We start from the raw sequence: 17583 nt of genomic DNA, 5'->3' as shown, positions 1-17583 counted from the left end.
ACTTCTTAAGGCCTTTATTTATTTGGATTTTATTTTGAAATAAATAAACTAAAAGCTGAAAAGATATACTCCGTTTTTTTTAGGGTTTGACCAAATATATGCAAACTCCAAAAAGCAAAGTGGCCAATCAAATACACTCACATGTATAAGTAAATGCAAGCTTCACAGGAGGCTGCACAAAATGGGTAGCTGAACTTACATGACTATATCCTGAGTTAACGGATTTTGCCAGATATGAGCGATATATCAAAAGTTGCGTCATCTCAAAAGCTATCTACACGTGCAATATAAAAAGGATCAGTCGACCAAATTTTGAAAAATAATTTTTTTTCTTAAAAAAAAAGTTTATTTTCAGTGTATTTTTTTTGTGTACTATATAGACGTTTGGTCTCAAAGAAAGTGAAATTGATATTTAAAAAACCATTTCAACGATGTAAAGCTCTTTTTAATATCTTTCTTAATTATAAAGTTATGAATTTTTTCATTAACAAAGTTTTTTTAATTTTTTGACGTAAGCTTAAGGTATTTCAAAAAGTTGTAGAACAATAGTTGCTCATATGATAGTAACAAACATTTTCCAATTTTTTTCAGGATTTTTAAGAAAAAAATAGTGCAAACAGACAAACCGACAACTGGCTTCATTTTGAAGAAGAAGAAAAAATCGAATTTTTCAAATAACTTCTGAATGAAATGTCGGAACGGGTCGATTGAGGTCGACGCGTATTTAGCTCTAGAATGCAAATATATAAAAATATTCTATGTGGGGACTAAAATGTGTCCACCAGCCCCACTTTAGTGATACAAAATTTTTTTACTTTCACCATAATTTCTCCCAAACCAAATAACTTTTGGAATATGTTTCGACAAAAATTATCTAATTGAAACAATACCTTTCGATTGGTATATAATTTGTTTAGATCGGTTGCCTACAGAAAATTTTTAATTCTTCGGCTATATATAGAGTTTCCTCGCGCACGCCTAGGCATGCAGGTCGTCACCTCGTGGACTTCCGTCCACAGTGATGGATTCAGAATCCATACAGAAAACTGATTTTTCAACTAAACGCGGTCATTATGAATACGTTCGCATGCCATTTGGCTTAAGAAATGCACCCGCCACATTCCAGAGGTGCATGAATAACATACTCCGACCATTAATTAACAAATACTGTTTGGTTTATTTGGATGACATCATTATTTTTTCCACATCTCTCGACGAACACTTAAACTCATTGCAATTGGTTTTTGAAAAACTGTCCGAATCAAATCTAAAGTTGCACCTAGATAAATGCGAATTCCTGAAAAAGGAAGCAACCTTTCTAGGACACATCGTAACACCCTATGGAATAAAACCAAACCCTCTTAAAGTAGAAGCCATAGCATCATACCCAATCCCAACAAAAGTAAAAGAATTCAGAGCATTCCTCGGAATGACCGGTTATTACCGAAAGTTTATCCCAAGCTACGCTGACATTGCAAAACCCATGACCCGCTACTTAAAGAAAGGAGCAAAAATAGACATAAACAACCACGAATATGTGGAAGCATTCGAGAAACTTAAAACCCTAATAACAAGCGAACCAATTCTACAATTGCCCAATTTTGAAAAGAAATTTGTATTGACTACAGACGCTAGTAACCTGGCTCTTGGAGCCGTCCTTTCTCAAAACAATCACCCCATATCTTTCATAAGCAGAACATTGAATGACCATGAATTAAACTACAGTACCATCGGAAAAGAATTACTTGCCATAGTTTGGGCCACAAAAACATTCCGTCACTACTTGTTGGGAAGACATTTCCAAATAGCTAGTGATCATCAGCCTCTCAGATGGTTACATAATTTAAAGGAGGCAAATGCCAAACTGCAGAGATGAAGAATTACATTGACTGAGTTTGACTTTCATATTGAGTACATAAAAGGGAAACAGAACACAATTGCTGACGCACTGTCCAGAATCAAGGTTGAGGAGAATCATTTCAGTGAAGCTACCCAACGTAGTGCAGTAGAAGACAATAATGATCTTATCCAGTTAACAGAAAAACCAATAAATGTATTCAAAAAACAGATAATATTCATTAAATCAGATCAGAATAGTGTAAAGCAGACAACCGTTTTCGGAAATTCAATAACCACAATTCACTATAACAACATGACTGTTGAGAACGCCAAACAATTCTTACTTGACCACTTCATTTCCAAAAGCATTGCCATGTACATCGTGAGCGATGCCGATTTCGAGATCATCCAGACAGCCTATAGGGAAATTATTAACCCCTCTTATACTAAAGTGACTCGTAGCCTCATTTTATTGAACAACGTGAGCTCATATGCTGAGTTTAAAGAAATCATACTTCAAGCCCATGAAAAACTGTTGCATCCAGGTATCCAAAAAATGACTTAATTATTCAAAGAAGATCATTATTTCCCAAATAGTCAACTACTAATTCAAAACATTATAAATGAGTGCCGTGTGTGTAACCTAGCCAAGACAGAACACAGAAACACAAAAATGCCTTTTAAAGTCACACCTAGCCCTGGGCATTGCCGCGATAAATTTGTAATAGACATCTATTCATCCGAGGGTAAGCATTACCTTAGTTGCATTGACATTTACTCGAAGTTCGCCACTCTAGAACAAATAAAAACAAAAGATTTGCGTATCTTTAACCAACTCGGAAAACCTACACTGTTAAAGGCAGATAGGGACGGTGCATTTTCCAGCCTAGCTCTTAAGCAATGGCTCGAGAGTGAGGGTGTTGAATTACAATTAAACACAGCTAAAACGGGCGTGGCGGATGTTGAGAGATTACATAAAACAATAAATGAAGAAATTCCCATAATCAATTCGTCCAAAAACGATGAAATCAAACTGGGCAAAATGGAAAATATTCTTTATATTTACAATCATAAAACCAGGCATGACACCACTGGACAGACACCCGCTCACATATTTCTTTATGCCGGACAACCAACCCTGGACGCACCAAAAATTAAAGAACAAAAAATAAACAAATTAAATGATGTCAGGAATACGACATAGACACCAAATTCAGAAAGGGTCCCCTTCAGAAGGGAAAATTAGAAAACCCATTTAAAGAAAACAAAAATGTCGAACAAACCGACCCGGACCATTACAAAATCACTAATCGAAACAGAGCTACTAACTATTATAAAACGCAGTTTAAAAAACGAAAGAAAATTAATGAGGTCCCCATTCCACAGGTATCTGGCGCACAGTGATGATACTGTCCCTGTTGCTTACCATGAGCCATGCCCAACAAATTCAGATAGGCGGCATTGATACAAACCATGGATATCTTCTTTTCTCAAGTAAACCAATTCAAAGACCATTAGCATTCGAACATCATTGCCTAACAGTCAACCTCACAGAAATAAACACTATAACCACATATTTTGGAAACAAAATACAAAACAGTACAGACACACCCCGGATCAAATTTTTGTAAAACAAACTGATTAAAGAACTAAGCGGGATCACTCTACACAAAGAACGTAGACAAAAACGCGGTCTTTTCAATTTCGTAGGCTCAGCTTTTAAATTTCTTTTCGGCACACTCGACGACAATGACAGAATAAAATTCGAAGAGAAACTGAATTCGGAGGCGAAAAATTCAATAAAAATGTAGTTTGTAGTAATGCAGTTTGTTAATGACGGATTGCAGAGAATCAAAAAGTATAAAAACAATAGAAATAGCATTGACACCTTGGTTTATGAACTAATGCAGTTCATTGAGTACATTGAGGACCTTGAAATGGGAATGCAGCTCTCACGACTGGGACTATTCAACCCAAAACTACTTAATTACGACAAGCTCCAAAACGTTAACAGCAAAAACATATTATTAACCAAAACATCCACTTGGATTAACTATAAGAATAATGAAATACTAATAATCTCACATATTCCTATTAATCATGAACTAATTAACACCATTAAAATTATCCCTTATCCCGATAGAAATGGTTACTAATTGGAGTACTCAGGCAGTGATTCTTACTTTGAAAATTATAATAAAATTTACAATCAAGACAACAAAGAAGTAAATAGTGAATGTATTGCAAATATAATAAAACGAAGAAACCCAACATGTAATTTTGTACCAGCCCTTACAAAAGAAATAATTAAGTATATTGAACCAAATGTAATAATAACATGGAATCTGACCCAAACACAAAACTGTCAAAACTCAAACAGCAACATACAAATAAAGGGAAATAAAATTATAAGAATAACACAATGTAAAGTAAAAATCGAAAATATTATTTTAAGCGATAATTATTTACACCCAGAAATTGACCTAACACCTTTGTATCCACCGCTCAACATAACTAAAATCAAAATCTTAAAACACAATGACAATTTAAAAATGATTTCCCAAAACAATATCACACTTTATACAATTATTATACCGGCTATTCTGGCTTTGGTCGCAATGATTTTTATTCTTAAGTACATAAACTTTAATCCATTTATATTTTTGTATATAAAATTAAGAAAAGAAACTGAAAGAAATCAGCCACAACTTCAAGAAAATGAACTTGGAGAAAACCCATTACCCACACTGTATCCATCAATGCCAGCCCAAGTATAGGCTGCCTTTTTAAGGGGGGAGGAGTGACACATTCATTCTCCCACTCATCTATTAAAGTCAAGTAAACAAATAACAAGTGGTGCGCATCATTTTTGCTGTGCAGAGAATTTAATGTAAACAAATGACCGATATTCATCGGTGATCGCGCCTTAAGCGTCTTCGCTTATACAAACCAAATAATCTATAAGCTCTCTCATCGAATGAATCAAGCGACCAACTGCACACTCATTTTAATGTAAACAATAGACAATAGCCAAAACCAAGATTTTCATTCTCTTTGTAAATTAGTCTTAAGCTGAAATCCAATTGACACACACGAAACATTTCTTTCGTCGCGTACAATTTTAATAAATAACAAGAAAGGAAAGCTAACTTCGGGCGGAGCCGAAGTTGATATACCCTTGCAGTTCAGTCGCAGTCCGCTAGGTGGCGCCACCCATCTAATTTTATTAGATATATAGCGGATCGTTTATAGTCGGCCGATCCTTATGAAAATTGGCAGATCAGATTGTTTTACCCAAAATATAATCTGTACCAAATCCCATCTTTCTAACTTAAAAAACACCAAAGTTATGCCAATTTCGATCGTTCTATGACAGCTATAGGATATAGTCGGCCGATCCTTACGAAATTTTGTACATAAGATATTTTGGTCAAATATAACATGTGTAGAAACTCCCAACCCTCTAACTTAAAAACACCAAAGTTATGGCATTTCCGATCAATCAGTTATATGGCAGCTATAGGATATAGTCGACCGATCCCGGCCGTTCCGACTTATATACTGCCTGCAAAGGAAAGAAGGGTGTGTGCAAAGTTTCAACTCGATAGCTTTAAAACTGAGAGACTAGTTTGCGTAGAAACAGACAGACGGACAGACGGACAGACGGACAGACGGACATGCTCATATCGACTCAGGAGGTGATCCTGATCAAGAATATATATACTTTATAGGGTCGGAGATGTCTCCTTCACTGCGTTGCACACTTTTGACCAAAATTATAATACCCTCTGCAAGGGTATAATAAATAACAAAACATTTTTAAAATTGGTTTTTATTTTATTCAAAAACGGATCTTAGCGTTGTCCTTAGTCTTTCGACGGCACATTTATTTGACTCAACTATTTCAGTATATATATTTCTATGCTCGTATATAAGGCTGGTAGCGGCCCGAGCGTAAGGGTATAAGTATGCATGGCTCATTTGTATGCGTTGTCAACTAATGGGAATTTGCTGACCAATGCACTTCCCAAGAGTGAGGCTTTGACGCATATGTATATAACTGGCTATTTGCCCGGGGCATTATGTTTATATAACAAAACTGTAGCACAATATTGTATTGCTACAGTGGATGCTTCCTATAATGACCCATGCATACTACACTACTGAAATCATACCTCTACAATAGGGTATTTTCCGTGAGATGCAACGCAGCTACTTCGGGCGACTACATCATCGAACCTGGAGTCCCACAAGGAAGCGCACTCCTTGTAATAATAACGTCAATATTTGCCGACGATACCGCTATCCTTAGTCGCTCCAGATGTTCAACGCAAGCAACAAACCAATTTGCTAATCATCTATCAGTAGTGGAAAGGTGGCTGTCCGACTGGCGCATTAAAATAAACGAACAAAAGTGTAAACATGTAACTTTTACTCTTAATAGACAAACATGCCCTCCACTTTCACTAAACGGTATGCAGATCCCTCAATCTAACGAAGTAACGTACCTTATCGTCCACCTTGATAGACGACTAACATGGCGTAAGCACATCGAATGCAAGAAGGTGCACCTAAAACTGAAAGCCAGCAGCTTCCGCCGGATCATAAACTCACTGTCGCCACTGTGCCTGCACTACAAGCTACCACTCTACAATTCAGTCCTAAAGCCAATCTGGACGTATGGCTCCCAGCTGTGGGGGAACGCGAGCAGCAGCAACATAGACATCATACAGCGCGCACAATCAAAAATCTTGAGAACTATCACTGGGGCACCTTGGTATGTTCGCGACAAAAACAACGCAGTGAAAGACTAAATTCAGAAGCAAAAAGAGTCCTACAAAGAAAAACTGTCTTCGCAGGACACATATTATTTAAAATAAAACACATAATATATAGAATATTAAAATAACCTCTGGACAGACGATTCACAGTTAGCAATACGTTAATTGTAACGATAAACACCAAAACTATTTTTTTTAACTCCATAGATTTTGACATTCAAGAAGGTGGAATAATTAAAAACCTTTCCAAAGACGTAAAGAATTTTTCGATAGCTTCAGTGGTTCTGAAGTTATTCGTTTTTTTAATTTACAAAGGTTTTGGAATTTAATAAGTTTAAAAATTTTAATTAAAACTTTTCCCAAAATTCTATTTAAAATCCAAAATTGTTTCGTAGTTGTGGGAAACCAAATTGTTTTAACAAATTAACAGATGAGAGGCCTATCCTTTTGAGAGTTTCTCTATATAATAAGTTATCAGAAAAAAAAATAAGAAAGGAAAGCTAACTTCGAGCGGAGCCGAAGTTGATATACCCTTACAAATAAGCAGAAGCTTATATTATTATTATATATATCGGATCGTATATAGTTGTCCGATCCTTATGATAATTTCACCATCAGAAAAATCTTCATTATGAGTTGATTTTTGTTTACTTGAATTTTTTATTAATATCGCAGTCTCAAAATAAACTGATATATTCAATTTTTTTTTTTTTAAATGGGGATTCTTAATAATTGACATTGTTTTAAACATGCAAATTTGTAGAGGTATATTATAGTCTGTCACAAACCACGCGCGATTCCTTGATAGCTTAGAGGCTTGCATGTCGGTCCAGTATACAAAAGCACTAAGGTTCGAATCCCAGGGTAAGTAATTATTAAATATAGTTTTCAATATTAATAATGTAATGTTACTTAACTAGTTCTGAAATTCCTGTCACCGCCTTTTCCTGCCTTATGTCAAATTTCGTTCGAAAAACTAAAACAATTCAATAAGGTTTTTTCTTCGAACGTCAAAATAAAGAAGGCAAAGTAATTCTGCCGGCCCTTTGCTGTTGCTAGAGTTTGAAATTACGCATATTCGAAATTAGTTATTAATCACTAAAATTTTCTTGCCATTCTAAATATTTTGCGCGAAAAACTTTAACCCCAATGCTTAAGGTATCTGCCTGTTAATCGTAAGGTCGTCGGTTCGATTCCAAGCAGAAAAATCATCCAAGCAGAAAAATCTTTATTATGGGTTAATTTTTGTTTAATTTTTAATTTTTTAATTTAATTTAATTTTTTTTTAATATCACAGTCTCAAAATAAACTGTTATTGTTTGGTCATTGAGATTTTTCAATGACTTTTTATCCAAAATAATCACCACGTTATAAAAATGTTTATTTATTCGCATATGAAATGGAGACAGAAAGCTTCGATTTATGATGCGTATGCACTGAGATAAAGAGAACAAGTGGGCCCGCCTTTTAGCATAGGGCGGGCGAAAGCTCGTTAACTTAATGACAATGATAAAATAAAGCCGAGCGGCCGAGAAGAGTCGGCTTGCGACTAACAACAGCGATTACAAAATGACTATATGCTAAACTATAATTGATACATTCAAGTTAAGGTGTCCTGTGGTCGATCACCTGATAATCAGAACTCCGTTCATGCTTCGTGGAGTGGGCCGATTTCCCACTCCAACTCTATATGTGGTGTCAGCGTGTGTGGTGTCGGCGTGTGTGGTGTCGGCGTGTGTGGTGTCAGCGGGTGTGGAGTCAGCGGGTGTGGAGTCAGCTTTCCGGTGTCAAGAGTCGGCGTACACTTAGTGTCAAGAGTTAGTGTCAGCTCTCCCGCAACATTTGAGTCAGCGTACATAGTTGCACACTTGTGACTTAGTTGCACTCTTGCGACATACCCGGATGTACTTGAACCCACAGCACTTGAATATTGGGAATTGTGCTTATGTTGTGGATTCGGGTTTAAGAGTCTGGGTCGAGTTCAGGGCGTAGTGGTAGGGGGCGAATAATGCTGAGCAAAGGGAGGGGCTCGAATGTGCCGGGTGATAACTTTCATATATAAATGTTACATTTATTTATACATGATTCGATTTATGCCGTGGCTGCTGCCTGACCCGACATACTCCCCCCAGTTGAGGCCTTTCCTTCAACTTCATCCTTAAGGGGCAATATGCAAAGCTTGGTCACTGCGCGCTTGGTAGTTCCAGAAGCGGTTCTAACCACCGCCAATTGAGGCACTCCATCCCGACCAGGGACTAGATCCAGAATTGTAGCCAACGGCCACTTTATGGGGGGTAGGTTCTCGTCCTTGACTAGCACCACATCGTTAATCGCCAAGGCAGGGCCGGACGCACGCCATTTGGAGCGCTGCTGAAGAAGGCTTTTCACAACGTCCTTGCGGGCTGTGGCTACGAACGACTTTCGCTCCAGATGTGAACCACCGCCACACACAACCCATCCAAGCCGGGTTTTCTGCAGCACCGGTAGGCCAGCTGACAGCTGAATTTGCCCAACACACAGCAGATCATAGAATAGACTGGCTCCGATAAGTAAATCGATCCGCTGCGGTCGAAAGAACTGGGGATCAGCCACAGTGAGGTTTGACGGAATATTCCAGCTGGAGACATCCAAGCTAAAACTAGGCTGAAGGTCCGTGATGTTGGTGGCGATTACAGCGTTGACGAGGGCCGAATATCCAGCAATAGGATCAGTACATCAACAGTTAACACATCAACAGTTAATCCGTCTGTCGCGAAGCCAGTGTCGCCAATGCCAGACACTGCCACGTACGATTTGCGTCTACGAAGCTGCAGCTGACTAACCAGTCGTGACGTAATCACGTGCACCTGCGATCCAGAATCCAAAAGAGCCCGGCATGGAACAAAAACCCCAGGACGACTCCGAATGAGAATGTTCGCTGTGGCCAGTAAGGCTATCTCACCGCTGCGACCCTGGGCAACTGTGCATTAGCCGTGGATGATGAAGCGCCTATTGGCTCGGCGCACTCGGCTGCGGCTGATGTAGACGGCACAGCAGAAGGCTGGCTGCTGGAAGGCTGTAACTCCAAAAAATGCAACAGACTGTGATGCCTCCTCCCACAACTGCGACAATTATCAGCGAGGCACTCACGCAGATGATGGCCAGTTTGGAGACATTTCCGACATAGACCTAGTCGCCTAGCCTCGTCAAGGCGGCTCTCAGGGGGCAATGACAAAAATCTTGGGCATGCAGAAACTACATGGGACCACCCACCGCATAATATACAAGCAGAGGCAGGTGAATTAGTAATAATAAAGGAGGCTCTACTGTTATCTGCGACTCTACGTCTTCCCACCTGAGTGCCCGGCGCGTAAGCGGCCAAGGCCACATCCATAGCCTCCAAAGTCCTGCAACGCTGTTCCAAAAACTCTGCCATCGACTTCCAAGTAGGGATGAGATCCGAGTTCGAGGCATTTTGACCTTCCTCCCTCTTGGCCTGAGTAGCTGGATCCAACCTTTGAAGAAGTACCTGGACAATGATGCAGCCGGCGATCTGAACTGTCGTCCCCAAATTTTTTAAAGCTCGCATATGGGCATTAAACTTATCGGACAGCCCTCGAAGCGCTGCCACTGAGTCACCTTCCAATAGATTGAGGCCCAAAATCTCGTTCACATGAGCCTGAAATATCAACCGACGGTTATTAAATCGATTCTCCAAAAGCTGCACTGCGACATCATAATTCTCCTCGGAGATTTCCAAGGAAAGGACTGCCTCTAAAGCGGAGTCTCGAAGACAAGATCGCAACCTCTGAAACTTTTCCACCTTACTTATATAAGGATTGCAGCCAACGATCGTCGAAAAGACCGAATGAAACTCAGCCCACTCTGAATATCCTCCGCTAAAAGTAGGAAGAGGGAGAGGAGGCAAGGCTTGAAAACTCCGACTGAGCGCTGGTTCCACTTGGACACTGGAAACTCCACTGGCAAGGGTAGAATGGGCAGCAATTCGAGCAGAGCGCAACGACGTTTCGTGCTCGATTTCGGCATGCATCGTAGCTACAAGCTCAGACACTGTCCATCGCAAGTCGCTGCTTATTTCAGCAATGTCTAACTCTTCAAGCTCCCCGTGGATGGCCTTAAAATCCTCGTACATGGCGACCAACTGGCCGTGACGCACATGGAGCATAACATCCTCCACCTTTGATATTGGCTGCAGGGCGCCTTGGGTCCTCTTCAAATCCTGGAGGATACCCTTTGCGTTGCATTTTAAAATCGCGCTCCGAGATGGAGTGGGTTCTCCTGTGACGGCGACGCTGGAGTTCATCGCCACTATAATTGAAATACGCTCAATTTAGGGAAAAACACGCACAAAATAATTTTGGCGCCAAAATTATAGTTCTTGTTTATTTTATTATATTTAATTATATTTAAGCGCAGCGAACACGATTTATCCCACTGTGCGCTCAGAACCGTACACTGAGTTGTGGAATGTATGTATATATGAACGCTTGTGTGAGTCGAATGCACTTGAAAAAGGAACGTATGTATGTATGTATGTATGTATGTATGTATGTATGTATGTATGTATGTATGTATGTATGCTGGCGGACCGGATAACAATTGTAGGTATTGTATTTATTTATATTATTAAATGAGTTACGTATAAATACAAAATAATTGTTTCGCAAATGCACTGTGTGCCGTTTAGGTTCAAAAGGCACATACATATGTTAATACACCGCGCAAAAACTGAAACGGCTATGTTCGCACTGTTTTATGCTCGTGGAATTGTTTATTTATTTTAATAATTATAATTTATAATTAATTATATCACGTCGGGGTCACCAATGTTTGGTCATTGAGATTTTTCAATGACTTTTTATCCAAAATAATAACAAAGTAATTATTTGTTTCACCACGTTATAAAAATGTTTATTTATTCGCATATGAAATGGAGACAGAAAGCTTCGATTTATGATGCGTATGCACTGAGATAAAGAGAACAAGTGGGCCCGCCTTTTAGCATAGGGCGGGCGAAAGCTCGTTAACTTAATGACAAAGATAAAATAAAGCCGAGCGGCCGAGAAGAGTCGGCTTGCGACTAACAACAGCGATTAGAAAATGACTATATGCTAAACTATAATTAATACATTCATATATATATGTTGCATTTATTTATACATGATTCGACTTATGCCGTGGCTGCTGCCTGACCCGACAGTTATATTCAAAATTTTTTATTGTCTAATTGAATGAAATACAATTTAATATCTAATTGAAACAATACCTTTCGATTGGTATATAATTCATTTAGATCGGTTGCCTACAGAAAATTTTTAAAATGAAAAAATTAAAAAAAAAGTTTTTCCAGTTCTTCTAGTTAAACAAATTGTTGAATGTAACACTTTATTTTGGGTGTGCGATATAAAATAATAAATATTAGAAAAGTATTGGCGGAGTTGCTTTGCCTAGTTTTTTTTATAGCTTTCAATCCATGATTAGGCCCAAAAACGGTGGTGGCTGTAATTTAAGCAAAGCAGTGTTTTATTTATATGCATTATATGTTTAGTGGGGGAATAGGCATATAACGCCTTTTACTCGTAAAATTGTGCATTTGTGAGTCTTCTCATTAAGACATGAGACACTGAAACACAAAGCAGAATTACATCAAAATTTGCCATCAAGCAGCAAAGTTCGAGGTTAGCCGAGTGGACAGCGTTGTGGTTCCTAACACGGAGGGCCTGAATTCGTTGAGCCAATGTTTATATTTTACTTCTTAAGGCCTTTATTTATTTGGATTTTATTTTGAAATAAATAAACTAAAACTATTTGGTTTGACCAAATATATGCAGACTCCAAAAAGCAAAGTGGCCAAACAAATACACTCACATGTATAAGTAAATGCAAGCTTCACAGGAGGCTGGACAAAATGGGTAGCTGAACTTACATGACTATATCTTGAGTTAACGAATTTTGCCAGATATGAGCGATATATCAAAAGTTTCGTTATTTCAAAAGCTATCTCCAAGTGCAATATAAAAAGGATCAAATGAGCAAATTTGAGCGGAGCGGCAGACGGAGCGGCAGAGACCTTTCGTTTTGGTATGCCGAGCAAACTAACAATACCGTATTAACGATTATTTTGTTGGAATACTTTTGAAATTGCACAACGATTGAAGGTTAGGAGTATAAACCAAGCAATAAAAATGCTTTCGCCAGACTCAAAGAAATTCAGAGTATCCTGAGGGATCAGCCAAGCTGCACTCAGGGCATGCTAAAATGAAATGTTTAAGATTTCTTCCAGCATTCATCTCGTTTGTATACGACAGCCGACAAGCTAAAACGCATGCCAGCATCGCAAAATACTATGGCAACCCGTGACAAGCCCGGTCAGGCATCTAAAGTCTGGCAAGGGACCCAAAGCGCGTTATATAATATGAAACGGGATGCGCATAATGCACCTTAGGAAGGCCCACGTAACCCGATATCGAGGAATTGCCGGATGACATTGCAGTTAGGTATTTTAAGAGCACAAATCACATGAAGATCCTTTCACTTATGATGTAGAACGTAGCATTTCTTCAAGTACATGAGTAATGTGTAAGGAGAACGCAAAACGGCAGGAGGTGATGGCCTAATAAAAATGATGCCGGAGAATTCAGCCATCTCGGAAATACTAGCAACATTCCGGTCATATCAAGCCATAGCGGTCACTGAGATCCCCGACTTCGATGAAGCCTGGACGAGGTTATAGAGGTAATTATTTTGCAAAATCGATGACGACATCTTGGTGGACTCGTAACCTATACTCTTGCAATACTGCGTCTGCCGTGCAACATAAAATGAAAAAAATTTTAAAAAGATTATCAAATCGAGTAAGACCAGCTGTTTTCTGAAGATATGCGACGTTGTGGTTAAAGCTTCTGGGGCACAGCATAGGCTGATAGGTTCCTTAATTGAAAGGGGATGACAGGAGACCGCTTGTAGGGGGCCACTCCCCAAGGATGAAGAGCATCGACGACCACCTCTTTCCGACAATTGCAGATACCCCTTGGTCAGCCACCAGATGCTGTTGGTATGAAGTCCGGAGTTATAAGTCTTTCCCGAAGAAATCATTGAATTAGCGCAAGCCATAAAAGTGGCTAAGGACCAATAACCCGATGGTGTCCCTGACATTGCAGGTGTTTTTTCTCTGCCCTCATGCAATGCCTCTGCCAGGGTAAGTTTCCACAAAGATGGAAGATCTTGAAGCAAAAAACCCCTAAAGGACCCGTATAAAACCTTTATGACTGATTGAAAAGGCGCGCAAGGCATTCGATCAATGCATAACTAGAAGTATATTTAAGCTTCAGTTGGAAGCTTCAGGTGATCTTTTGAGCATTGGAGTGGTCGCTGATTTTGTGGAGATAGTCGCAGATATTCCGCTTTGAAATGCAAAACCGCCCCAATTAACACAAAGTCACATGCGGTGTCCCTACTGTGGAATGTTATCAATGATGGGGTCCTGGATCTTTTCGCGGATGATGTTGCATTCATTATCGTCGACAAAACAATAAGTAACAGTCAACGAAGCAATCGCCCGAGTGCAAGAGTAGCTCATCGCTTGTGGGCTGTGCTAGCCAAAAATGGGAAGCGGTACTCATTTAACGAGTAAAATGGTGATAAACGCTTGCGGCCATAGCAAGGATCATGCTAAATACGAGAGGCTCTAGGCAAGGCCACAGGCAGCTACTACAAGGAGTCCTTAGATGCAGAATTTTGTACGCCACCATATGGAATGAGGCTTCAAAAATTAAGGCGAACTGTAAGTTGTGCGATAGATCACTTTGAAACTGCGCGTCATAGCAGATTTATGCACATCCAATGTGGCAGATTTAGTTATCGCGAGAACTTTGGCTGATGAGCTCGCTCATGAGGCGCAACGCGATGAAGGATGATAAAAGAGGTGGCGAGGGAGATGAGTTTCCGGCAGGGACAAGACAGGTGGAATGACTCCATAAATGGAAACATCCAGCGTCCTTCTGTGGAGTCATCCTTGTCCTTTTGTTGAGACAAATAGTTAGTCAAGATTAGGATGGAAGGATGGCCTTCCGAGATGCGTCTACTTTGGGAGTACAATTGGTTCACGACGACGCGTGCTAAAATTATTTCTTCAGTTTTGCGGCAAAAGTAATGCAAGAAATCCGACGTCTGAAAAGGGGCCGATCAGCTTCTCGAATCCAGGCAAAGAGCGCTGAAGGAATTTTTATGTAGGGCTTGCACAAAGTTTATTTTTGGCTGTATATAGCCATGTCAGATGGGTGTATATAGCCATGTTTAAAACGAAAGGATGGTGAAATAATACATGTTATCGAAAATATAGAATTACATTGAATGTAATTCATGTTACATTCAGGGTTGTGCACGGTGACGTTAGACCAAGCTAATAGTTATCAAGAATAAAAAATTGTTTGGCACATTGTTTGTATATGTTTAAGAGCCAATATTCCCAAAAGTCGCAACAACAATTAACGTTCCTTGAATTGCATACGGAAAGCGGAAATATATTTCCACGGTATAGTAACAAAGATGGTGAAATATTAATATTAACCTACGTGATTTTGAAGACATTAAAGTATCTAGCCGCAATCGGATATACGATTGTGATAGAAACAGAAATCAGAGTCTTGACTGGAATAAACGAATTTGCGTATGGCTTATTGGTGTATTTGACAATGTTCACCAATTTTATGTATGCTTTTGTTTGGCTTTGATGTAATCTTGATGTAATGCAAGTTCCAGTGACAATTCGGAAAACAAATATATTTTTCGATTGTGGGATTACTCCTAAGGGTGTTGTTATCGTAAGGGGTAGTACAGAAACATCATAGGCAGTACAGCAACATAGGTAACATTTTTGAAAATTTTGTATTGTTTTGAAAAGTTACATGCCAGGTGGAAAGTCTAAATTTAAATTTTAATTTTAATTAATTTAATTTAAATTTGATAAATACATTTTTCATAATGATAAGTTTTTTGGAAATTATTTATTAAAATAATGTTGATTTAAATGACTTCAACAGACCTTATATGACCTATACAGAGGTTACGATCAGAAAGTTTTTTCAAATTTACAAAATGGCTTATTGACTCACCTGGAAACCATCGTAAGTCCATGAGCCGAATTTCATTTCGCATCGTTGATCGTCAAAAGGAAACCATGTGATATCAATTTTACACGTTGATTTAAATATTCCCGGGGGTACATATAGGCAGCTTCCATTATTTCGTACAACAACGTTGGTTGCATAAGTACCGTCGAACCCTTCATCAGCACTGAAAAGCAATTAAATATTTTATTATTTAAAAAAATGTTGTATTATACCCTTGCAAAAGGTATAAATTTGAGTCATAAGGAGACTTCTTCGAACCCACAAAATATATATATTCTTGATCAGGATTAACTCCTGAGTCGATTTAAGTATGTCTGTCTGACTATTTTTATGCGAACTAGACTTCAATTTTCAAGCAATCGACTTAAAACTTTGCACACATCTTTCTTTTTACGCAAGTTTTGATATATCATCCATATCTGGGATAAGTCGCTTACTCAAGATATAGTCCGATAATTAGAGTTACCGATGGTGTAAATCAAAGGTACATATTCATAGCATTACATAAACCTCTATGGTTTTTACAGTTTGCGAACATAAAATACAAAAAAAATTAATTGAACCAATGTATTTAATTTAAGAAGAAGAATTTCTTATTTGCAGAACTGCAGGTATTTGTGCAAAAAAAAATTGAAAATCGAGAAAAGACAAAATAATATTCGTCTTGTGCTGGAATATTGCACCCTATTTTCAATTCTTGGCGCATACGTACTTTAAAAATAGTAGAGCTGTTGGCACCTAAAGCCAAGACCTACTACCCTATATGCACACTTAGTAATTTGATCTAATCAATATGCATCAGCATGTTGCAATATACAAACCCACTAACCTATTAGCAATAAGCATAAACAATATCCAACCTAATAACCCAGCACTAACAGAAGCAGAAATCAGCATTATCAGCAAGAAAAATGACCGACTGACCAAAAACCAAGTAAAACCCAAGCATGTGCTAGCAATGCATAAACAAGCAATCTGAGTCAGCAGACTCAGAGGTGGGTGTCCCTGGCATTAACATTAGTTTGAGCACGTCCATAACATTGACCTTCCGTAGATTTAAGTATAATTTAACATCTTATGTAAGAATTGTTCTTCTGAAATAAAGATAGTTGCGAGATCAGAGTCAATAGTCTCGTTACTCAGTGCTGAAAGTACGGCACTTAAAATTGACCTACTTCATGTAATCCTGTGTAAAACGATTCACAAAGTAGGACTCTCTAAAAACTATCTGCTTCGCGTGGCTCCAGTGTAAACGGACCACAAGTAGAATCCGCGGCATACCAGTCTACTTCAAGTGTTGCTTCCGGGAAACGGACCACAAGTAGACCCCGCATTACCTAACCACTTCGAGTGTTGCTCACGTGAAACGGACCACGAGGAGATCCCGCTGCATACCAGTCTATTTCGAGTGTTGCTCCCGTTAAAGGGACCACCAGTAGACCCCGCGTTACCTAACCTACTTCGAGTGTTGCTCCCGAGAAACGGACCGCCAGTAGGACCGGCCGATAAGGAATCAGCCGAACCACCATACCACCGGTACTTGAGGAAAACCACCCCAGGACTTCAAGCACATCAACTCCAGCCTGATCACAGCAAGCGTCTGGCCAACCCGAGCAGTCCCTTGCAGAATCCAGGTAAATTTAGTCAAGACTATTTACGGTCTTTGACTACGACTCCGGGACCTACCGTTACTCCCGTGAGTTCAAGTTTGACGTAGTTGCCGCATAACGCTCTTCGGACGAACATTTGGTGACCCCGACGTGATCATTTAGGATCACAACTTGAACACAAACTCCAACGCAATTTAACTCAACGAGAAAAAAAAGAGAGAG

The 17583-nt window shown here is 39.1% G+C and overlaps 1 protein-coding gene across 1 annotated transcript in view; it reads right to left on the bottom strand.

Annotated features, from left to right (window-relative positions):
• Nucleotides 1–17583, bottom strand: part of LOC6504327 (neuronal acetylcholine receptor subunit alpha-7) — a 577668-nt gene that overhangs the window by 79274 nt on the left and 480811 nt on the right. Inside the window, exon 6 of the mRNA XM_032455973.2 lies at nucleotides 15734–15914. Within this exon, the coding sequence (XP_032311864.2) occupies nucleotides 15909–15914 (6 nt within the window). The 3' untranslated portion in view covers nucleotides 15734–15908. The remainder of the gene's footprint in view (nucleotides 1–15733; nucleotides 15915–17583) is intronic.

Source organism: Drosophila ananassae, chromosome XL (assembly GCF_017639315.1).
Source record: "Drosophila ananassae strain 14024-0371.13 chromosome XL, ASM1763931v2, whole genome shotgun sequence".
Lineage (NCBI taxonomy): Eukaryota > Metazoa > Arthropoda > Insecta > Diptera > Drosophilidae > Drosophila > Drosophila ananassae.
The sequence above is the reverse complement of the archived record's forward strand: the minus strand, read 5'-3'. Positions and strand labels throughout refer to the sequence as shown.